Source organism: Sorex araneus, chromosome 5 (assembly GCF_027595985.1).
Source record: "Sorex araneus isolate mSorAra2 chromosome 5, mSorAra2.pri, whole genome shotgun sequence".
NCBI classification, from domain to species: domain Eukaryota; kingdom Metazoa; phylum Chordata; class Mammalia; order Eulipotyphla; family Soricidae; genus Sorex; species Sorex araneus.
The window spans coordinates 143,949,755-143,974,206 of record NC_073306.1 but is presented as its reverse complement, the minus strand read 5'-3'; the positions used below and the strand labels follow the sequence as shown (position 1 = coordinate 143,974,206).

At 42.6% G+C, this 24,452-nt stretch overlaps 2 protein-coding genes across 3 annotated transcripts in view; both read left to right on the top strand.

Annotated features, from left to right (window-relative positions):
• The first annotated feature begins 2,528 nt into the window (after positions 1–2,528).
• HAUS3 (HAUS augmin like complex subunit 3) lies at positions 2,529–20,712 on the top strand. Of its 2 annotated transcripts, none has more exons than XM_004617401.2 (5): positions 2,529–2,582; positions 3,070–4,079; positions 5,495–5,934; positions 11,081–11,309; positions 20,199–20,712. In XM_004617401.2, the coding sequence occupies exons 2-5, from the start codon at positions 3,171–3,173 to the stop codon at positions 20,430–20,432; spliced, it is 1,812 nt and encodes a 603-aa protein (XP_004617458.2). In that variant the 5' UTR covers positions 2,529–2,582; positions 3,070–3,170; the 3' UTR covers positions 20,433–20,712. The 2 variants fall into 2 exon arrangements, 1 of the variants encoding a protein (XP_004617458.2); XR_008630117.1 differs by lacking the exon at positions 2,529–2,582 and adding an exon at positions 15,701–15,971 and having other exon boundaries at positions 2,609–4,079; positions 20,199–20,329.
• A 22-nt stretch (positions 20,713–20,734) lies between these two features.
• The window catches only part of POLN (DNA polymerase nu), a 107,810-nt gene continuing 104,092 nt past the window's right edge, over positions 20,735–24,452 (top strand). The window contains exon 1 of the mRNA XM_055137330.1: positions 20,735–20,898. Within this exon, the coding sequence (XP_054993305.1) occupies positions 20,760–20,898 (139 nt within the window). The 5' untranslated portion in view covers positions 20,735–20,759. The remainder of the gene's footprint in view (positions 20,899–24,452) is intronic.

Sequence of the window (24,452 nt, the reverse complement as noted above, 5' to 3'; positions counted from 1 at the left end):
CCATGTCACAGGAAGCTGAGGCACAAAACCATGCTCATGCAGGCAGCTGTAACCTGCCCTGTCACCTGGGAAGCCCCTTCCTCTCCATTTCCCACCCGCTTTCTGGTCAGAAGGGGCCCTAGAGCCTTGTTGCTCACCAGCTCTGTGTGGGACCTGGTGACAGTGCCTGGAGAGTGCCTCCTCTCTGCTCCAGGTGGCTGCTCCTGGCTCTTCTGGGAGGGGGACCCTGGTCCCCTAACCTGCATCACTACCTGAGCCTGGCACCTCCCATAGCTTCCTCTCCTCCATCCCTGATCCCTGGCCCTGAGTGCCCCATGCACTGGCCTCTCCTGGGTCTTCCCAGCATGGATCGAGGGTGTGACTTTGTCTGTTTCTCTGCAGTAGTTCTGAGACCAGGCTCCTTATTGCTTTCAGTTGCCTCGGCCCTGCCCTTCCTTTCTCCCCGTCTCCCTTTCTCCACAGCCTTCTTGCCCCTCAACCCGATATCCCAACCCACTGGGCCACTTTGGTGAGCTGTGACCCAACTCTCTGCCCCTGAACTTTCACCATTGTGTGATGCAGCAGGCTGGGAAACAACCCCTTCTCACCTGTGCAAATCCCCAAGCACAGGCAAGGGCCTGCCCCCCAGAGAGCCACAGTCTGCCCACAGGGCATGTAACATCACCCTGATTATCTCTGGCCTCAGCACTACATGCTGCCCTCCAGGTGGCACTGGCCCTTCCGGACCCCCTCTGGAACAGGACCCCTTCCCAACTTCCCTTACTGCAGAATTGTGCAGCTCATGAAAACAACACTTCTTTTTTGAGCTAGATGTTACATATATTTAATGAAGTGCACAACAAGGCATTTTCCTGTTTGGGGAAAATATTTTTCATGCAAATATGCCATTTATGTGAACATGTGAAAGTACTGCTTTTTTAGATTGGGATTTTGATTGGAGAACAGAAAGTTTTTCTGTGAAAAACACCTCCTATATCCTTTTTAAATTTTAGAAGCTCTATGGGGTTGATCTTGGTTCCCAGGAGGTATGCCATGTGGTGCCAGGGATTGAACCCTGGCCTTCTGCCCCTGAACTTTCACCATTGTTTGATGCAGCAGGCTGGGAAACAACCCCTTCTCACCTGTGCAAATCCCCAAGCACAGGCAAAACCTGTGCTCAGTTAACTTTGAGCTCTGCAGCTGCTCTGTGCTTTCTTAAAGGCCAGAGTGATGAGGTGTCTTTGGGCACCTCTGGTCAATGGTTAAGACCCTAACAATAATTACATTATATTTATAATGACTGTTTTGCCTCAGAAACTTTTACAAAGCACTATGGTTAGTAAAGCCCACAATCATATGGAGAATTAATTGGGCCAGCCCAGCACCCACGAGTCACCAGACGAAGTAATGGAGAATGGCCCCTGTGCCTGGCAGGGCCCTTGTCCCCACTCTGCAGAGCCGCCGCTTTCCTTCTGGCATCTTGACTGCTCTCCTCAGAATTTCTCCTTCCTTCTAGAAATAACCTTTCCCTCATTTTTTCTCATTGCTGTTGCTGTTTTGGGCCACAACTAGCAGCGCTTAGGTTTTACTTCTGACTCTGTGCTCTGGGATCACTCCTGGCAGGGGCTAGTGGGTACAAGGGATCGAACCCAAGTTGGCCTTGTGCAAGGCAAACGCCCTGCCAAGCCTCTGCCTCCCCCTCCCCTGGGCCCATATCCCACCTCTTTTCCTGGGATTGCTTCCCTTTCCACCTCTCCCTCCATCTCTGCCCTCTTCTTAATGAGAAAAAGCTCCATTTGCAAGAGCTCATCTCCTGAGAATTTACGTGATCCTGGGTATATATGTATATGAAATAGTCATATCTATGAAAGAACAGCCCATGAGTTATACATTTATTTGGAAACAAAACTTGTAAAAGTCACTACCCATTTAACAGGCTAGGCTCTAAATGAGGGCATTGCCAAGGCTGAGTCTGGGGGAGTGGGGGTGACCGGGCGTGTCCTAATAATCAACCTCACACGTTTAAGTATGGATCTGTGGAAAACGGACAAGCAGAGCTGATTTTGTCCGGTAGAGGTGCAAGTAAGTCGTGTCTATACAAACGATGACCTCAAAGGTCTGGTTTCGTGGCACTGGAGGTATCGGCAAGATTTGCACCCCGCTTCGCGGGCAGGGGCGGGCGCCGGGAGGCGCTCGGTGCTCACACAGCCGTCTGCATGCACGGCCAGCTCTGCCCGACTCTAGCACCTTACCTGACTACGCACGTTCTGCATCTCAGTTCGATCCCGACGTTCAGAAAAGCGCTATAGCCGTCTCAGCGCGCCAGACCTTCCGGGCGCCCGGCCCTCCCTCGCGCCCGCCTCTGCGGCGGAAGGCCAATCAGCACGCTCTTGGAGATGACGTCAGGCCAGGGCGGAAGGGCATCCATTAGCCCGCTCCTCAAGCCCCGCCTTCTCTGGAGCCGCGCCTGCGCAGAGAGCCACCTGAACCCCGCCCCCCGCCCAGCTCCACCCTCTGCGCGTGTGCCGTCGTTGCCTCCCGTGAGGCAGTGCGCGCTGCGGGCGCGTCGGCGGGCTCCTGAGGCGCGAGCCGGCCTACTTCTTGTGAGTGATGCCCGCGTCAGGTTCAGGCATTGGGAGGCGCGGGCCGTTCCTCAGTCCGGCGACACAGTCGCGGCCGTCAGGAAGAAGGGCAGGGGTTTGGGGCAGGACGCCTGTGAGGGGGCCGGGGCGGGCGGCGGCGGCCGGGCGCTGCGGGTGGGCGTGCTGGCTCGGAGGGGGCTCTGGTGGGGCCCCTGGGCTGGGGGCCGTCCGTCCCGCAGCAGTGCCGGCGCGGCGGCGGGCCCGAGCAGAGGCCAGGGCCGGGGGGACCCGGTGCTGCAGCCGACGCCCGCGGAAGGCTCCGTGTGTCCCGCCGCGCGGCCGGCGCTGAGGTGCTTTAGCGCGTCGTGTTCCGCTCCCGAAGAGCGCGACGGGGAGCGACGTTTCCTGACCAAAGCCTTCCCTGCGGCCTGAGGTGGCCGGGACCCGCTTGTTCGCTCCTCCCGGAGTCGCGCGTTTGTGCTCTAACCTTTGGTGCTTCCCTCCGCAGGAGGAACCTTGGTAGATTCTAAAACCCCTTTCCCTCGTTTGCGGGCCACGTAGCCGCGCCGGTCTTGGGATTCCTAATCCCCAGTGTCAAAGTAAATAGCCATGAGCTGTGGGAACGAGTTTGTGGAAACGTTGAGGAGAATCCACTACCCCAGGGCTGTGGCGCTCAATGGGGAGGATTTTGATTGGCTGTTCGAGAGGGAGAAAGAGGAGGCGTTTCTGAGGTGGTTCTGTGGCGCGGTGAGTGAGCTGCACGTCCTGGCCGACGAGGAGCTGAAGGCATTCGCGGAGCTGCAGGAATCTGGCCAGCCTGTCCTGGAAGGAGCCGCGTTGGAGGAAGCCCTCAAAACCTGCCAGCCTTCCGCTTGGAGGACACCTGCCCTGGAAGATAAGGAGCTCGAGAAACTGGAGGAGGAGCTTCGAACGCTGCAGAAATTAAAAAACCTAAAAATTCAGCGACGCAATAAATACCAGTTGATGGCCTCAGTAACCAGTCACAAGTCACTGAGGTTACAGGCTAAAGAAGAGGAAGCCACTAAAAAGCTGAAACAGAGTCAGGGAATACTAAACGCTATGAATATTAAGGTCAGCAATGAACTTCAGGCTCTTTCTGATTTAGTAGCAAAATTAATGACGTTTTTCAGGATTTCTGATTTTGGTCAAGGGACAGATCCACTGGTGTTTATGTCTCAGTTTTCCTTGGAGAAATACCTGAGCCAAGAAGAGCAAAGCACAGCAGCATTAACTTTATATACCAAAAAACACTTTTTCCAGGGTATACTCGAAGTAGTTGAAAGGTCGAATGAAGAAAATTTTCAACTTTTAGATATACAAACACCATCTACTTGTGACAATCAAGAAGTTCTTGAGGAGAGACGATTGGAGATGGCTAGACTGCATCTAGCATACATTTGTATTCAACACCAGTTAATTCACTTGAAAGCGAATAATTTGAGCATGAAATCAAGAATTAAATGGGTAGAGGAGAACCTTCATCGCCTCACTGACAAGGTAAACAAACATAAAACCTAGATTTGTGTTTATTTATTTATTTATTTTTGTGTCACACCCGACCGTGTACAGGAGTTACTCCTGATTCATGCACACACTTCTGGTGTGCTAGCAGTCCTTGGGGGGACCATACGGGATGCTGGGAATCAAACCCTGTTTCACACTCTTGTATTTAAAATTTATGTTGGTTTAGTATAAAGTAAATGGATATTTTGTTTTGGTTTTGGGTCACACCTTGGTGTGCCCTGGACTTCCTCAGAGATCATTCCTGGTTGGGCTCAGGGAACCATATGGGGTACAAGGGATTCAACCTCAGTTGACATTCCTTGCTAGACAAGCACCTTAACTGCTATACTGCTATATTTTTCTGGCCCCAGAATTTCCCTTTTTTTTTTTTTTTTTTCTTTTTTGGGTCACACCTGGCGATGCACAGGGGTTACTCCTGGCTCTGCACTCAGGAATTACTCCTGGCGGTGCTCAGGGGACCATATGGGATGCTGGGATTCGAACCCGGGTCGGCCGCATGCAAGGCAAGCGCCCTACCCGCTGTGCTATCGCTCCAGCCCCAGAATTTCCCTTTTTAATGATGTATGGAATTACCTTAGTGCTGTTTTAAGGATTTTCTGCCTGTTTCTGTCCAGAGTATGGTGTTCATGAAATCAAATCAACTTAAGTAGATTGAAATCACTGATTATAATTTGAAGATATTGATCAGTATGATTAAGAACTAAAGAAATTAGCAGATGAGGTTCAAATGCTGTAGGGATTATTTGTTGAGAATGTAGATGTCTGTCTCTACTCTTGGAAAACTTGCTTTCATGATGATGTTAATTACTAGATAGCTAAGTGGAAGCCCAAATTTTCTGAAATATGAATAGCAGCAGTTAGTTACTATAACTGTTACCAACTTTAGAATAGTATGAGACCAGTTTTTCTGTCGTTCTAAAATAAGCTGAAAGTATAAGAGAATAGCTTTTTAAAAAATTTTTTTTTTGCTTTTTGAGTCACACACACAGTGGTGGCAACAAAAGGACACTTATTGGAAAGAAAAAAAATAAGGGTTGGAGCAATAGCATTGGAAAGAAAAAAAATAAGTGTTGGAGCAATAGCCACCACTGTGTGTAACAATAATAGCATAAGAGTTAGGTTCATACTTGCCTTAACTTCAGTTCATTAACTTCAACATTGGTGGTGGGAAATGTACATTGGTGAAGTGATGGATATGAAAAAAAATAAGGAAAAAAAATCTTCAACTCATACTTTTTTCCTATGCTGTAATTTCAGCTTATGCTAGTATAAAATTAGTTCTTTGTGAGCATGCTGTCTGATCACTTGAAATGGAAAGTAAAATTAGTTTTAAAACTGTTTCAGCTTAAAACTTGCAGTTTGAAATGTAATTATTTTCCTTGTTGTAGGCTGTTGTCAAAGATAATGTGGATGCTAAAATTTCAAGTTTGAGCAGTGAGATTCTCAAACTTGAAGAAGAAATCGCTCATATGAAAGAGAAAAGTTTACCTGCTCTTGTAAGAGAGAATGCTCAGTTGTTGAATATGCCAGTTGTTAAAGGAGATTTTGATCTGCAGATTGCTAAACAAGACTGTTACACAACAAGACAAAAATTCGTTCTAAGTCAGTTGATAAAGCAGAAGGCATCATTTGAGCTTCTACAGTTGTCATATGAGCTTGAATTGAGAAAGCATTGGGATATATATCATCAACTTGAAAATTTAACTCAAGAACTTAGTAAAAGTAATGTAATACTCCACCAGCAATTAGAAATGCTAACAGACCCGTCAGTATCTCAGCAGATGAATCCAAGGAATATTATCGATACAAAGGATTGTTCTGCACAGAGGTAGGTTTTATTACTTTACTATTCTTTTTCTTCTTTTTTTCAATAAGATACTGGAGTTTGAATAATTGTGGAAATTAGACACACTACACTACTAGACAAATACTAGACAATAATAGTATTTGTTGCCATCTATTTTTACCTTTTTATTCTCTTCCACTTCTCTGTGCATTTTTTTTCCTTTAAAAATTTCACCCCGTTTTCATTTATGTTAAATGTGAAGTAGCAAAGTGAGTGGATTTAGAGGAATGACTGTCAAGTATTTCTCACTTTTACAGGTGTTCTGTTTTAGGGCCATACCTGGCTGTTGATGCTTATATCAGTTTGATGCTTGGGGATTGCTACTAAAGGTGCTTAGGGAATGGTGTAGTATAGAGTTAGAACTCTGTTCTCCTACATGCAGAGCACAGTTCCTCCAGCCATAGAACTATCTCTCTGACCCGTTATACCATTATTGAGATAACCATATTTTACATCGGAGTATGTGAGCCTGGGAAGCTCTCCGTGGCATATTTGATTTGCCAAATACAGTAAGAATGTTGGGTCTCATTCCCCTTACCCTGAAGGAGCCTCCAATGCGGTACCACTGCGAAGAACAAATAAAGAGAGGCTGCTAAAATCTCAGCCTAGGACGAATGGCTGGCCTGAGGCTAGGACGAATGGAGACATTACTGGCGCCTGCTTGAGCAAGTTGATGATCAGCGGGATGACAATGAGTGATATATCGGGAACAGAAAATTTTTGTTTGGGGCCACACCTGACTTAATGTTCAGGATCTACTCTTTTTTTTTTTTTTTATTGACTCACTCTGTGGAAAATTGCAATGCTTTCAGGCTTAAGTCTCAATTATACAATGCTGAAACAACCATCCTTTCACCAGTGCACATATTTCACCACCAAAAAAACCCCAGTATACCTCCACCCCCCCCCACCCCGCCTGTGTTACTGATAAATTTCACTTTATTTTCTCTTTACTTTGGTTACATTCAGTATTTCAACAAAAAACTCACTATTATTGTTAGGAGTTCCCCACTAGAGTCAGACCTGCTGTGAAGAGATATGAGATATGGGGCTATCATGGCTGCGCGGTTTTGGATTTCTGTATTTTAACAACTAAGTTTGGTTCTTCCTGGGGACATTCACTATATATTCCAGACCACAGTCCTCAGGCCAGGTTAGTCTTCCTAACCCCAGCAGGGTCCTGGTCTTGTCATTATTTTTGGTTCATGACAGCATTTGTCTATGACCATGCTCTCAACTTATAGTTGAGTATTGTGGCGCTTTGGCCCGGCCCATTTCGATGCCAGGGTAGCTCACAGCTTGCCATGGGTCCATTCCATCCCTTGTTGGGACCCTGCTTTTAAGGTGCTAGAAACTAAGGGCAACTGAGTGGAGAAAGCAGATGCCCAGGAGTAAATATTATTGGAGTCAGTCAGCTCCCAAGTTACAAAGCATATTATTAACTGTCTTCCTGTGTCCATGCAGAAAGGACCTTGCTTTAAGGTAAACTAAGTTCCCTGCAGCAAGGCTAAAAGGCCATACCCCATGTTATCCTACAGTAGTGATTGATTGCTCTATGATTTTAACCTATGTAAATTTGTTAAAATCATTTATTACAATATAGTATCCTGCCTGTTCTAATTTACATAACTAATTTTTTTTTCTTTTTGGGTCACACACGGCGATGCACAGGGGTCACTCCTGGCTCTGCACTCAGGAGTCACCCCTGGCGGTGCTCATATGAAGTGCTCATATGGGATGCTGGGAATCGAACCTGGGTCGGCCACGTGCAAGGCAAACGCCCTACCCACTGTGCTATCGCTCCAACCCCTTATTTTGTACTTTTGATCTTTTTTTTTTTTCCTTTTTGGGTCACACCCAGTGATGCTAAGAAGATTTTTAGTCCTGGCTCTGCATTCAGGAATTACTGGGGGCACTAACTATATGGGATGCTGGCGATTGAATCCGGGTTGGCTGCGTACATGGAAAATGCCCTACCCGCTGTGCTATTGCTCTGGCCCCTGTACTTGAATCTTTTTTTTTTTTTTTTTGCTTTTTGGGTAACACCCGGCGATGCTCAGGGGTTACTCCTGGCTCATGCACTCAGGAATTACTCCTGGCGGTGCTCGGGGGACCATATGGGATGCTGGGAATCGAACCTGGGTCGGCCGCGTGCAAGGCAAACACCCTACCCGCTGTGCTATTGCTCCAGCCCCTGTACTTGAATCTTATTGCAAAAATCATACCTTCTCTGTCATAAATGAAGCCTTCTGCCTCAACTCCTTGATAAGCATATAACAAATATGTTTCATATTGCTTGGTAAAAGAAACTTTAAAGAATGGCAAATAGAATTATCAGAAAATAAACCAATAAAAGTCAATTTGTGATGATTAATTGCAATTTTTTTTTTTTTCTTTTTTGGGTCACACCTGGCTATGCACAGAGATTACTCCTGGCTCTGCACTCAGGAATTACTCCTGAATGTGCTCGGGGAACCATATGGGATGCTGGGAATCAAACCTGGATTGGCCGCGTGCAAGGCAAACGCCCTACCTGCTATGCTATCGCTCCAGCCCCAATTAATTGCAATCTTAAAACCTCTCTTAATCTAGTAGAGAACAACCATATGCACCGTTAGTGATATATACTCACTGCCACACAATGGGAAGTTTCTCCTGTCCTTTAAAAGAACCCTTTTCGGGCTGGAGTGACCCAAAAAGATAAATAAATAAATAAATAAATAAAAGGGCCCCTTTCACCTTCTTTTTTTTGCCTTTTTTTTTTGTGTGTGTGTGCTTTTTGGATCACACCTGGAGATACACAGGGGTCACTCCTGGCTCTGCACTCAGGAATTACCCCTGGCAGTGCTCAGGGGACCATATGGGATGCTGGAAATCGAACCTGGATTGGCCGTGTGCAAGGCAAACGCCTTACCCGCTGTGCTATCTCGCTCCAGCTCCCCCCTTTCACACTTCTTACAAAACTAGTTTAGAGGTTATGAATTCTTTTAGCTGTTGCCTATCCATGAAACTGTATAATTTCTTTAAATTGAAATGATTATCTAGCTGTATAGAGTATTTGTGGTGAAGTATTCATTTTGTACTATATCCTTCCATATTCTTCTGGCTTGTAGTCTCATTTGATCTTCTGTACATTTTACAAGTTTTCCTTTATAGTTCCTTTTTAGATCTTGCAGTTTTCAATATTCTGTTTCTTTGAATTTTGTCATTTTCAGTATAATGTGTCTTGAACTTTATCTAATTGGAGTTATTTTCATTGGGACTGTTGGGCTTTGGATCTCAGTACCTATAATTCCAACTCTGGAAAGTTCTTATCAGTGATTTCTTTAACTATTGTTTCTTTATCACATTTGCCTTCCTGTTTTTCAGGGACATCATGATTTGATTCCTGTATTTCTTTTGAACTCATTCCATAGTTCTCTGGTTTGCTGTTCATTTATTTTCAGACTTCTGTTTGGAGGTCCTTAATCTTTGACTTAGCTTCTGTTAATTCTGCTGTTCAGAACCTTTACTGACTTTTAAAAATATCACCTGCCATGTTCTTTGTTTCTGTCATTTCTTTTTCTTTTTCTTTTTTTTTTTTTTTTTTTGCTTTTTGGGTCACACCTGGCAAAGTGCAGGGGTTACTCCTGGTTCTACACTCAGGAATTACTCCTGGCGGTGCTCAGGGGACCATATGGGATGCTGGGATTGGAACCCAGGTCGGCCGCATGCAAGGCAAACGCCCTACCCACTGTGCTATCGCTCCAGCCCCGTTTCTGTCATTTCTGACTAAAGACACTGGGAATTTACTGGTGTTATGTCGTAAGTGATGCTGCTCTTTGAGTTTAGTGGGTTTCTATGCGTTTACCCCCATTGTTTTTTTAGTGTTCTTGCTCTGCTGGGGATGAGTTTTTGTAGTTAACCCCCCTGGAAAATGCTGAGAGATTAAGCTAGAGGTTGCTTTGTTTCTCTGCCTGTCCTTACAGTATGATAGGAAGATTTATTGAGCAGCATGTAATTTGCTGAGTAACTTACTGTGCCAATCTGTAAGCATCCCTGCACTTTAGGAGCCGTGGTGTGGATTGTGCCTTAACGTAGCGCAGGTCAGGTGTGGAGGCTGCTGCGACCTACCCAGGAGAGAGGGGCTCCGCTTCCCTTTGGAGCTCTGTCTCCCATTCTAAATAGGCCCAGTAATAATCTGCCTGTTGCAAGTCTCATCTGGGATGACGGAGCAGGTAACAGAAGGTCCTTATTGTACCATTTCAAAAGGATGGCATTGAAATCTTTTTGTTTTGTTTTCTTTGGGGCCCACCTAGTGGTACATAGAACTTATACCTGGCTCTCTGCAAAGGGATCACACCTGGCAGGGCTCAGGATAGTACTGGATGCTGGGATTGAACCCAGCAATGTACAAGGCAAATGCCCATGTACTGTCTGTCTGACCTGTGGCTTAGTTCAATCTAGTAATATATCAGAAAGAGAGGGAGGGAGGGAGGGAGGAAGGAAGGAAGGAAGGAGGGAGGGAGGGAGGGAGGGAGAGAGGGAGGGAGGGAGGTGGGGGGGTACAGGGGCTGGAGAGATAGTAGATAGCAGATAAGGTGCTTGCCTTGCGTGTGCTCGACCTGGGTTTGATCTTCACATTCCATATGGTCTGTGAGCACCTCCAGGAGAGATCCCTGAGAGCAACACCCGGAGTAACTCCTGAGCATCGCCAGATGTGACAACAAAACAAAAGGTACATACAGAGTTGGAGTGATAGTACAGGGTGTAGGGTGCTTGCCTTGCATGCTGCTGATCCAAGTTTGATCCCCATATAACCCCATATAACCACATGGGCCCCTGAACCCACCAGGAATGATCCTTGAGTGCAGAGCCAGGAATAATCCTAAACACTGCTACGTATGACCCAAAAACAAATGAACAAAAAAATAGTACATACATTAAATATGACAGATATGAAATGAGGACATGCTATTAGAAAAATGTGCCAATAAGCCTGCTCAATGCATAGTTGCTACAAACCTATAATTTGTGAGAATCATAATATCTGCAGATCACAGTAACATGCTTTACTGAATACTGAATTGTAATTTTGAAAATTATACTAATGAGATTTTTTTTCCACTAATTTTTTTTCACAATTTAGACTTTACCAGCTTTTAGAAGGAGAAACCAAGAAAAGAGAATTATTTATAACCCATGGAAACCTTGAGAAAGCAGCTGAAAAATTTAAAATGGATGTTTCTTCAATACAAAATAAATTTGCAATTTCTGCCCAGGAACATTTTTTTTTTCTATCCAAACTGAATAATGATGTGGACATGCTTTGTGATGCCCTGTATCAGGGAGGAAATCAGCTTTTGCTTAGTGATCAGGTGAGTGTTTGCCATGATAATAAAAACATTTATTGTAAAAGGAAATACTAACACAAGAAAAATATTTCCCCAACTTCCATTGTCCTGAGATCAAATTTATTTTTCTTTAAAATTTTTTTTATATCCTAGTTTTGGTTTACATGTTAATATGTCTTTATGGTAGTTTTAAGCAGTACATAGACTATTCTTTCCTTTTTTAAAAATGAATCACCTTTAATTATAAAGTTAGAAAATTATTCCTGATTGAGTTTCAGAGATATAATGTTCCAACAGCAGTTTCTTCACCAGTGCCCACTTTTCTCCACCAATGTCCCCAATTTTCTTCCCACTCCCCCAAGCCATGTGTCTGTGGAAGGCATTTTTCCTTTTTAACCTCTTTTCAGCACTCTGTGTTCTGCTAGTACACAAAATTAAAACATATACATATACACACATATCCATATATATTATTTTTTAAATATTTGGGCCACACCCAGTGGTGCTCAGGGGTTGTTCTTGGCTCCTTGGAGTGTTTATGGGGGCCATATGTAGTCCCTGGGATCAAACCTGGGTTGGCTTCATGCAAGACAAATTTCCTACCTGCTATATTATTTTTCCAGCCCTCAAAGTATAAGATATTTTAGACACAAGCATATGTGATACTTATACCAAGAATTAAAAAATAAGCTACCCTGAGTTTTTTTTCCCCCTTGTTTTGAGCCATTTCTGGCGATCTTTAGGGGTTACTCCTGCCTCTAAACTCAGGAATTACTCCTGGTGGTGCTCAGGGTACCATATGGAATGTAGGGATTGAACCTGTATGCCTGTGTGCAAAGAAAATGCACTACCCGCTGTACTATCTGGCACCAAGAATTATTGGTCTTGGCACTTATAACTCCTTTTGCAGCTTATCACTGTATATTTTCAGAACTTTTTCATCTTTAATCATTCCAAACAGAAACACTGCTCTTTTATTCTGGTTTTTGGTCCACAACTGCTGAAGCTCAGTGGTTACTCTTGGCTCTATGCTCAGAGATCACTCCTGATAGTGTTCAGAGGACTGTATGGGATGCCAGGGATCGAGCCTGGATAGGCTGCATGCAAGGCTAGCGCCTTATCCGATGTACTATTGCTCTGGTTCCCCAAACACTGCCCTTTAAACAGGTATTCCCTATCTGTCCTATGAGACCCTGTTTCTAATACTTTGTTTCTATGAAAATGTCTATGTGTCTGTTTATTAGATAACCTATTAGATACTTAGCACCTATTTTTCTGTTTATGTAGTCTTAGGTTGTGTGCCATTTTTGTTTTTCTTTTTTTTTTTTTGCTTTTTGGGTCACACCTTGTGATGCAGATACTCCTGGCTCTGTACTCAGGGATTACTCCTGGTGGTGCTCAGGGGACCATATGGGATGCTGGGAATCGAACCCAGGTCGGCCGTGTGCAAGGCAAACGCCCTACCCACTGTGCTATCGCTCTAGCCCCTGTGTGCTGTTTTTGTGACTAGTACCGCTACACATTAGTGTACAAGTATATGTTTTAGTCCATTTTCATATCTTTTGGGTGTGTATGTAGGAATAGAATTGTTGGATCATTTTAGAATTCTTTGTTTAACTTTTTCAGAAATTATCTTTTTTTCAGAGCAGTGTTACCATTACCCTACCAGCAGTGCACAGGGGTTCCAGTTTATCTAATTCCTTGCCTATACTTGTTTTTTCTCTTTTTTTGGTAGTGTGTATTAATGTGCTTACAGGGTGTGAAGTAATACTTGTGGTTAGTTTTTTTTAAAATAATATTACTGGTTTTGTGAGAAAATTGTGTAAAATTTTCTATGATGATGATGAATGATTTAGAGAAGTAGATCACTGGCATATGTGCTTGCCTTTCATGTAGGAGGTCTGGTTCAGTCTCTTCACCACATGGTCTCAGAGAGGTAGATCACTGGCATATGTGCTTGCCTTTCATGTAGGAGGTCTGGTTCAGTCTCTTCACCACATGGTCTCCCCTGAATACAAAGTTCCAGGAGTGAGCACAGAGCTGGGAATAAGCCTGGAGCACAACCTGGTGTAGCCCAAAATGCACTACCACCTAGGAGCGCAGAGCAGGGCGGGGTGGAGGGTGGGAACACACCAAAAACTAAATTGTGTTAAGCTATTTTCCTCATGTTCGAAGTGCAAATAATTGAACCATGTTGGATTATATAATGGAGTCCTCTGTTTCTGTTGTACTGCTGTTTATTTTCTTTTATATTAAGTTCCTATGCCGTATTTGTAAGATCTGTGCTTTTTGCCTTCATTTATGTAGCTTTCTTTTTTTGTGGTTCAGGGGTTATTTCTGGTGTGCTCAGGGGACCATTGTGAGGCAAATGCAGAGCAAGGGCCTTAACTTTTTTTTTTTTTTTTTTTTTTTGGGTCACACCTGGCGATGCACAGGGGTTACTCCTGGCTCTGCACTCAGGAATCACCCCTGGCGGTGCTCAGGGGACCATATATGATGCTGGGAATTGAACCCGGGTTGGCTGCGTGCAAGGCAAACGCCCTACCTGCTGTGCTATCGCTCCAGCCCCAGGGACCTTAAATTTTGTACTATCTATCTGACACTTTTTTATTTATTTATTTTTTTACTTTTTTTGGGTCACACCCAGCAATGCACAGGGGTCACTCCTGGCTCATGCACTCAGGAATCACCCTTGGTGGTGCTCAGGGGACCATATGGGATGCTGGAATTTGAACCCAGGTCGGCCGCATGCAAGGCAAATGCTCTACCCACTGTGCTATCACTCCAGCCCCCATATCTGACACTTTTTTAAAACAATTTTGTTTTTAAATTTTTTATTGAATCACCATGAGAAAAGTTACAAAGCTTTCAGGTTTAAGTCTCAGTCATACAATGATCAAACACCCATCCCTTCACCAGTGCACATGTTCCACCACCAAAAACCCCAGTATACCTCCCATCTCCCCTCCCCGCTCCCTGTCTGTGTGTCTGATGATTTTCACTTTACTTTCTCTTTACTTTGATTCGCATTCAGTATTTCAACAGAATACTCACTGTTATTAATTGGAATTTCCCCCAAAAAATCAGACCTGCCAAAAAGGCATCATTTGATAATTTGTTTTCCATTAATGAGAATGAAGAGCATATGAGGTCGTGCGTGGTTTTATATTACTGGTATTTTAGTAATTAAGTCCAGATAAATTTATGCCAGAAGTCATGTCACTGCAAGCTTGTACCTCTGCTTAGTGGGCTCCATAAGATGACGGTCGCCACGCTGCTGGGAAAGGAAAGGCCGAGAGAGAAAAACCTTTCCCCTCCCGGGGCAGAATGGGGCCGTAGCTTAGTTCACAGTCTAGAGGCATTTCTGCAAGAAACTGCTGGGTGCCAAAAGTAGTCATTAGGCCTCGGGATCATGGTCTTTTAGGAGCAGAGGAGCCGTTCATGTGCGGCCACTCTTGGGGGCTTGGTCTGGGTGGAGAGCGCGATTTTTAAAACAATTTTTTTTTTTTTTTGCTTTTTTTTGAGTCACACCTGGCGATGCACAGGGATCACTCCTGGCTCTGCACTCAGGAATTATCCCTGGCGGTGCTCAGGGGACCATATGGGATGCTGGAAATTGAACCCAGGTCGGCTGCGTGGAAGGCAAACGCCCTACCTGTTGTGCTATCATTCCAGCCCCCTAAAACAATTTTTAATTAATTTTTTTAATTGAATCACAAGGAGGTACACAGTTAAAGTTGTTCATGATTGAATTTTAGTCATACTGTGTTCCAACACTGTTCTTCACCAGTGTACATTTCCTGCCACCAACATCCCCAGTTTCCCTACTGCTCCCTAACCTTACTCTATTGCTGACAGTTTTTCCTCTTTCTCTCGTTACCCCCCTTGTTTCCTTTTAGATACTGTAGTTTGCAATACTCCTACTGAAAGGTTTCGTGGTTATCACTTGAACTCCTTTTAGCACCTGGTTCTTGTCCAGAATGGTCATTTCCAACTATGATTGTCATAGTGGTCCATTCTCTGTCCTTACTGTACCCTCCTTCCCTTTTTTGTGTCAAGTTTCCTACCTTGGAAACTTGTCGTCCTACTCCTCATTTGTATTGTCTTTGGGTATTATTCTCATATTATGATTTTTTTTTTTTGAGTCACACCTCATGTTATTCCTGGTTCTGCATTCAGAAATTTCATGAATTAATCCTGGTGGTGCTTGGGGGAACATGTGGGATGTTAGGGATTGAACCCAGGTCAGCTGCGTGCAAGGCAAATGCCCTACCTGCTGTACTATCACTCTGGCCCCACTGTTTTTTTCTTTTCTTTTTTTTTTTTTTTAATGTCCTGCAAATGACTGATCATTCTATGCCTGTTCCTCTCCCTCTGACTCATTCATTCATTGTGTAAAAACCCCTCTCACACAGGGATTACACATTAACATGTTCCTGGGCTCTCCAGGCGGCTCTCTCTTGCTGCCTGCATTTGGTGCTCCCAGACCGCTTTTCCACCCGAGACGGCCATTGCCTTGGACGGACGAAGGAAGAACAAGAGCCAAGCTGGTTGCTGATTAGTTGCCGTTTATTAAATCTGCCATGTCTCCCAGCTCTCTCCAACCTTCTCCTCTAACCCTGTGTCTCTTGCAACCTTCTGTCCTCTTCTGTTTCTCTCTCTTTCTCTCTCTATCAGGAGACAAAGGTAATTGACAGGTTGGGGGGACAACCAACAAACACAATTAATTAAAGATGTTAATTAACATCTTCCTAATATTTACCATTCTGTATGGACATAGTAATAGACACTATTAGGCTTGTAAGGTGACTCTCCTGGGGACATCTCACTATAGACTCAGACTACAGTGCTCAGGCCGGATTAATCATTCCTAACCCTAGCAGGGTCCAAATCTAGTTACTACTTTTGGATCATGACAGAATTTGTCCATGATCAAGCTCATAATTTATAGTTAAACATTAGGGCACTAACAAAAAAAAAAATAGGGCACTTTGCCAGGCCCATTTCGATGCCAGAGTAACTCATAGCTCACTGCTTGCCCAGGTCCATCCAGTCCCTCGTCAGGACCCTGCTTTTGGGGATCTAGGAAGTAAAGGCAACTAAGGCTTAAGTCGAGAGAGCAGATGTCCAGGAGGTATATTATCAGGAGTCAGTCAACTCCCAAGCCACAGGCTCATCCTGTATCCATACAAAAAGCAATTGCTCTGAAATTACTAACTGTGCAAAGGACATTAAGGAGAAGAAAAAGACAATATTTACAAGTCAGAGTCTGATCAGGAGACAAAGGTAATTGACAGGTTGGGGGGACAACCAATAAACACAAGCTCCCAGTGGCCAGGGAGTAAGGGGAAACCAATGTTATCCTACAACTCATGATACTCACCTTGCCCATCTATATATAAGCAGATTTCATTTTTTCCTAATGGCTGTGTAATATTCCATTGTGTAGATGTACTATAGTTTCTTTATCCACTCATCTGATCTCAGGCACTTGGGTTATTTCCAGATTCTGGTGGTTGTGAATAGTGCCGCAATTAACATAGGAGTGCAGATGGCTTTTCTGCATTGTGTTTTTTGAGCCCCTAGGGTATATTCCCAGGAGCAATATTGTTGTGACCCTCTTTTGAATTTCTTTTTTTTACTTAATATTATGAAATAAACATTTTTATTTGCAGATGGCAGAGAATAGAATGGTAATTGTCAGGTCCTAGAGAGGTGGCGATAAAATTATTAATTTATAGGTTTAAAATTCCGATTATGCAAGATGAATAAAGGTTGTGCAACATTGTTTCCATAGTTAGCGATACCATATCATATACTTAAACATCTGTTGAGGATTAAGTATTCTTTCCACAGTAAAAAAAAAAAATCAGTATATCATATACTTAAACATCATTTGAGGGTAATTCTGTTGAGGGTTGACTATTCCTTCCACAGTAAAAATATATATATATATAAAATAAAAAATTAGGGGCCAGGAAGATAGTACAGGAGGTAAGGCTGCCTTGCATACAGCCAACCCTGGTTTGAATCTCTGGTACTATGTATGGTACCCTGAACATGACCAGAGGGTCACTCCTTTTTTTTTTTAAACTTTTTTATTGAATCACTGTGAGATATACCCTTACAAAGCTGTTCATGATTGGATTTCAGTCATACAGTATTCTAGTACCCATCCCGCCATCAGTGTACATTTCCCAGCACCAGTGTCCCCAGGTTCCCTCCCATCACCCCCCAACCCCTGCCTGCCTTTGGCAGTCTCCCTCTCTACCTCCCTCTCCCTCTCCCTCTCTCTCTCTCTCTCTCTCCTGCTCTCATTCTCCCTTCTCCTCCCCCTCCCCCTCCCCCGTTTTGGGCATTGTGGTTTTGGCGATTGTGGTTTGCAGTATTGATACTGAAGGTTATCAAGAATATCCCTTTACCTACATTTAGCCCTCAGATTTTGTTGACCCTGAAACCAGGAATAGCACCACATGTGTAGCCCAGACTGCCCCCCTCCCTCCCGCCCTCCAGATTCAAGTGTTGATAAGTATTTCTTATCAACACTTTATCAACTTATCAAGACTTAAAAGTCAGTAACAACTGTATTCTCAATTTAAAGATGTTGATATATGTTAAAATAGAAAAGATTTTCTCCTTAAATCACTAAAATGCTGTGGTTTTATAAGTTTTTTCTTTTTTTTTTTTTTTTTGGTTTTCAGGTCACCTGGCAATGCACAGGGGTTATTCCTGGCTCATGCACTCAGGAATTACTCCTGGCAGTGCTCAAGGGACCATATGGGATGCTGGGAATCGAACCTGGGTCGGCCGCATGCAAGGCAAACGCCCTACCCGCTGTGCTGTCGCTCCAGCCCCCCAAGGCAGAGCATTTTAACACATGCACACAGACACCCACCTCCTTTCCCAGCATCACTTCTGCCCCCAGGTTTTTTCTTTTTTAATTTCACGATGAGTTTAATTTGTTAACAGTTGCTTCCCTGGTGTCCCCCCCCCTTCTGGCAATGTTATTTAATGCTTTTCTCTAGTTCAGTAAGGTATAAAATACCATCTACTTAAAGTTGGCATTTTTATTAGTAATGAAGTTTAATAATTGCCAGAATTTGTAGATTTATTTTTGCAACTGTTAGATTCTAAGTGGTTGAAATTAAAGGTGAGATTGTTCTCCCCTTCAAAATTTTTCTGAAAAGGAAGACCACATAATGTAGATATTACTTGATACATATACCATATGTCACTGTCACTGTCAGTCACTGTCATCCTGTTGCTCATCAGTTTGCTCGAGCGGGCACCAGTAACGTCTCCATTGTGAGACTTGTTACTGTTTTTGGCATATCGAATATGCCACGGGTAGTTTACCAGGCTCTGCCTTGTGGGCGGGATACTCTCCGTAGCTTGCTGGGCTCTCTGAGAGGGATGGAGGAATTTAACCTGGGTTGGCCGTGTGCAAGGCAAATGCCCTACCCACTGTGCTATCGCTCTAGCTCCATATTACTTTATATTTTTAAAATGTAGTTTAAGGAAATTTGATTTCTAAAATTTGATTTCTACTATGACAGGTATAAAGCAGTCATTCTTAAAATTGTGCATCAGGGTTATAGGGATCCTGTTGAGATACAGATTTCTGTTCTAGTCACAGAAATAGGAATAATTTAGTATAGAAAAAGGTTTATGAATTCATGTTCATAACTAAGACACCAGGTGATTACCATCCTTGACCATGTTGAGCAGATCAGTTTGAGTTAGAACAAATTTCTGAGCACCTCTTTGATGATATGGCTGAAAACATATGAATAAGAATATTTGATTTGAAAGCCACAGAAATTTAATAAACTATTTTAATGTTAGGAAGTAAGGAATTTGAATTTATTCAGTGTGAAGGATCCAGTATGTCTAGGTTTTCCAGCAGGAAATTACATACTTAAAATAATTGAATATCACTTGTTTTCAAATATCAAATGAATTCTCTTTTCTCCCCCACTTTTTTTTTGGAGGAAATGTCTCCCAAGCCATACTCAGGAGGCTAGAGGCCCCTCCATGCAATTCTCAGCTAATTTGGTTTGTGGTTGAATGCAAGAGTCTCAGGATTTAGTGTTGCTCGGACCCTATTGTGCTATCCTGGCTGTGCTCAGGGATATTCAGGCTGTACCTGGTTATGCTTGAGGACTTTGTGGTATTGGGGATGGAGACAAGATCTGCAATGCAGGTCTTGTGCCTTAATTCCTATACTGTCTCTTCAGCCCATAATTCTGTTGGCTGTATCAGTAAAAGAAATAAGCAAAAATGAAGACTTTTGTTGATGTAATTCCTTTTTGTTGGCAATTAACTCATTCCTAAGCTTTCTTAGTATCTTCTAAGACACTAAGACTAAAACAGATAAGACTGGAACAAGGAGGTTCAAGCAAATTAATAAATTAAGTGAAATGTACACTGGGAAAGGAGGTGAATTTTTAAAAATGACTACATTTTCTAAAACAATGCTTGGCATATTTGTTGAATATTTGAACATACAGAAGCAAGAGTTTACATTGGGTAACTAAAATGCCTATCAGAAATTGTTGCAATTGATCTTACATGATGGAGTTTATACTAAACATACTATGACCTTTTTTTTTTTTTTTGCCACATTTCCAGTGATGCTCAGGGATCACTCATGGAGGTGCTGGGGGACCATATGGGATATCGGGGATTGAACCTGGGTCAGCCACATGCAGTGCAGGGCAAGCTCCCTAACCCTGTACTATATTTTCAGCCCCTAAACTACTAAGACTTCTAATTAATGTTTATCTATTGTTAAAGTTGTGAGAATAGTTATTAAATCATTTATATTCATTCTATGTAAGTTACATTCAAAATTTTTAATTAATGTTCTAAATAGAGCTTTTGCATTAAAGCATTTTTATTTTTTATTTTTAGGAGTTAATGGAGCAGTTTCATCAAGTGGAATCTCAAATGAATAAGCTAAATCATCTTTTTACTGATATTCTTGCTGATGTGAAGACAAAAAGGAAAATGTTGGCATCTAATAAGCTCCATCAAATGGAAAGAAAATTATATGTATATTTCTTAAAGGATGAAGATTATCTGAAAGAGATTGTGGAGAATTTAGAAAACCAATCAGAGATTAAGGCTGTTGGTCTGGAAGACTGAAAATTACTAAAAACTAAATCTTTACTATATGTGCTATACTTTATTGCTTTATATACAGAAGAATATAGTTTAATAAAGTCACTAAACTTTTAAAGTCAGTGAAACATTTTCTTTAATGAATTCTTGTTTTTTTCCTTATTCAATAACTTTATGTATTCAGAATCCCTGTGCTTGGAGAGCTTACAGCCCTGACCGCTGTGATGTCTCTGGCCCCTTATGCAGTAATCTATGAAAGTCTCAGTAAATTCCATTCTCAAGTAACTTGTTTCTTATTTCAAAGTCAGATTTAATATGTGGGTATTATGTTTATCTTATGTTTAGGATTTTATGAAAATGGAAAATTATGAGACAGTTGTAAACTTTGGTGTCAGTAAGATACCGCTGTCCAGTGTTGCTCAGAAGATTATGTCTGCTCTACATTCAGGTGATTTAGTGGAGTCTAAGAATTGGAGAGAGAGTGAAAAGAGTGAGTAATTTTCATGAGTTTTTCTATTTTTTGTTAAGAAAGTTAATTGTTTTTTAGTCAAAGGTTTGAAAGGTTGAAGATATAGCCCAATGGGCTGGAGCACATACTTTGCATGCAGGAGGACTGAGTGCTAGCCCAGCTCTTCATGATTCCCTGAGCACCATCAGGAGTGACCCTGAACCCTTCTGGATATGTTTCAAAACCAAATCCAACCCAAACAAAAAAGATTGTTTGAAAATAAAATATAGCAAAATTATTCCATAGAAATTTATATATAGTGCAACTCCTGCCTACAAAGAAATTGAACCTGGGACCTCTTCACTATGTTTGGTGACTGACATGCTTATTAAATTCTACAATTTATTATATTTTAAAAAATGTCATGCAGTGGGGCTGGACAGATAGTACAGGGTTAAGACATTTATCTTGCACATTGCCAGCTTTGAATCTCTGGCACGCCATATGACCCCCACAAAACCTTCTAGGAGTGATTGTTGAACAGAGCCAGGAGTAAGCCCTGAGAACTGCTGGGTGTGGCCAAAAAACCCAAACCACTAAAAAAACAAAAGCAAGGTCACACTCACACTGTCACTTTGACACATATATCTGTCAGATGTTTCCTTAGAAAAAGAGATCAGATCTTTATTTGGTTTTTTTTTTTTTTTTTTTTTGCTTTTTGGGGTCACACCCAGCGATGCACAGGGGTCACTCCTGGCTTTGTGCTCAGGAATTATCCTTGGCAGTGCTCAGGGGACCATATGGGATGCTGGGAATCAAACCCTGGTCGGCTGCATGCAAGGCAAACGCCCTACCCACTGTATTATCGCTCCAGCCCCGAGATCAGATTGTTTTTTGGGTTTTGGGTGGGCTACTCCCAGCCTGGTGCTTAGAGGCTGGTCCTCTAAGTGCTGGGATAGAAGTGGAGGGCATGTAGGGATGGAATCTGGGCCTCCTTCATGCAAAGTTTCTACTCTAGTCCTTTGTGCCATCTTCCCTACCCTGGATAAAGCATTAATTTAAAAAAAGGTCTGTGTGTTTGTGTGTTCTTTCATAGTGACTCGTGCTTCATTTGGCCTTAGGTAATTGAACCTTGTATGTCGTATTCACTTACTGTGTGTGGTATACAAAGGAGCCTTTTTGACAGTTCTGTGTAATATACTGCTTTAGGAATAAGCTGCATAACTATTACAAGGCACAGGTCAGTGGAACCCCTCTGTTTAGCAAGTGTGATATAATAACTGCAAGCACTGGCTGACATGCTCACAAGTATGACTGAAATGTTTGGGATGTCAGTCTCTACTATTTGCTAGCAGATTTTTAAGTTTGGGCCAATACTTTGTTCTTCTTTTCTTTTGCGGGGAGCATCCCTGGAGGTGCTCCGCATTGCTTCTGCCTCTGATCTCAGGGATCACTGGTAATACTGGAAAAATACCCTACTCACTGTACTATCTCTCTGGCCTCTTGTTTGTTTCTTTTCTACAGCGTAAGTTAAGTAATAAAGAGTAATAAAATGGAGATGAAATAGCAGAACATTAGCAGTGCGAAAACTTAATAGTTTCTTGATTAAGAAGTTAAACACTTGTCGTTTCAGGCTATTCATCTGTTGCTATTTACCTCATTATAGTAGAAATCATTAGTAAGTGAATCATTAAGAATTTTTGGGTGTAAACTATCTGTCAACTGATAGTTTTAGAAAGAATAGGGATTAGGAAGGAAAGATAAATATTTAAACAGAGCTCTGTGTTTATATATTTTGGGGAGGGACATACCTCGCTGTGTGAATCACTTACTCATGACTTTGTGCTATGGCAATCACTCCCTGTAGTGCCTTGGGAACTTATATGGTGCTGAACCTGAATTGGACACAGGCAAGACAAACACCCTAGACACTACTGTCTCTCTTGCTCCTGTATTTATAGTTTCCAAAGTGAGAGGAAATTGCAGTTGGCAGTGGTAGAAATGTTCTTTTCCTCAGAAACTGACCAAACTAATGAAATGCCTCTGGTAGCTCTAGCAGTAGCTGAAAAGCAAGGCATAAAATTAGTCCATATCTTGAACTTCCTTATCATTCTCCTAAAATGCTCATTAAGATTCTAGTTTGCGTAAACTTTTTGAGAAGATAATAGAAAAGGATGTTTCTGTCAGATTACTTTCTGTTCTTGGATTTGGGAAAATGGGATTTATAAGGATCAGAAGAGCCATGACACTATTTCACATGATCTGGATCAGAAGCTTGTGCCTGGCTCAGCAGAGTCCTGGAGGGCCTGCTCTGTCCCATCAGATAGGGCTGTGGTCTCATCTATCAGGCTTGGGTGGAGAAGCATTCTCTTCCAGACACATGGCAGAATTCACTTCCATGTAGGCTTTTAGACTGAGGGCCTATTCTCTCTGATAGTTGGTCTTTTTTATTTTGGGTCACACCTGGCGATGCTTAGGTTTTACTCCTGGCTTTGCACTCAAAATTACTCCTGGCAGTGCTCTGGGGACCATATGGGATGCTGGGAATCAACTCAGGTTGGCTGTGTGCAAGGCAAACGCCCTACTTGTTGTACGATCGCTACAGCCCCTGACTGTTGGTCTTTGCAGTTTGCATTTTCAAAACGAGCAAGGGAATCACTAATAAGACTGTACAGTCTTTTTTCTTTTGTTTTTGGGCTGCACCCACTGTGCTCAGGGAACCATATGGGATTGAACATGGAGGGCAAGTGCCCTACCTGCTGTACTGTCTTTCCAGCCCCAATATTCCAGTCTTATAGACATCTAACCACCTTTACTGTTGTCTTGATCATTAGTGTCAGTTAAGTCCCACCCACAAGGGGAGGGAAGTAGTAAGAGGCTGGAGATCATGAAATGACCTTACCTGACTACCATTTTCGCACCATTTTGATTGAACCTCGAGCCAAGTTTTCATTGCTGGTGGTTTACTGATAAATGCTGGAGCTAAGACCTAATTGATTACTGAATATTTGTCACATGTTGAGCTGTTAGGTTGAAATCTTATTTCTAGGATATTACAAGTTAGTTTTTCATTTTTAAAAGTCCATTTCACACTGAATATCAAAATTGAACTTAAAAACGTGTTGAACAATGTTTGCTTTTACCAAGTACAGTAGATAAGACCAAACTATTAATGGTAATATAGCACTTTGAGTTCTAATTTTCTGCTTTCTAGACTGAGGAATCTTAAGATATATATTCAGCAGATTGTATTGTGTATATATTCTTGCAGCAATTCATCTTTATTTGAAAACCTTTTATTGGAAAAACTAAAGGTGCAAAAACTTAAAAAAGATAACTTAATGAGTTTATAGAGTATATCTGTGTAACTCCAGTTTATGTTGCCAATACCTCAAAATTTCTGAATTAAAGCTCCCTTTTTTTCTGCTCAAAGATAAACCATCAACCTGATTATCATGGCAGCTATTTCCCGGTCATGGCCTATTGGGCAGAGATTGTGCTTTGTTTACCACACTAGAGGAATTGTTCCCTTCTCTGGCTCACAGTCAGACCACATGACTCATCTTGCTTGCAGTCAGGTGTGACTTCGTAAAGGT

What these genes read in the sequence shown, in the direction of transcription:
- HAUS3 (XM_004617401.2), top strand. Translation starts at nt 3,171, where the DNA reads ATGAGCTGTGGGAACGAGTTTGTGGAAACGTTGAGGAGAATCCACTAC. An exon ending in TTCATCGCCTCACTGACAAG is followed by an intron (nt 4,080 to 5,494) that starts GTAAACAAACAT and finishes TCCTTGTTGTAG; the next exon opens with GCTGTTGTCAAAGATAATGT. An exon ending in AGCTTTTGCTTAGTGATCAG is followed by an intron (nt 11,310 to 20,198) that starts GTGAGTGTTTGC and finishes TTTTATTTTTAG; the next exon opens with GAGTTAATGGAGCAGTTTCA.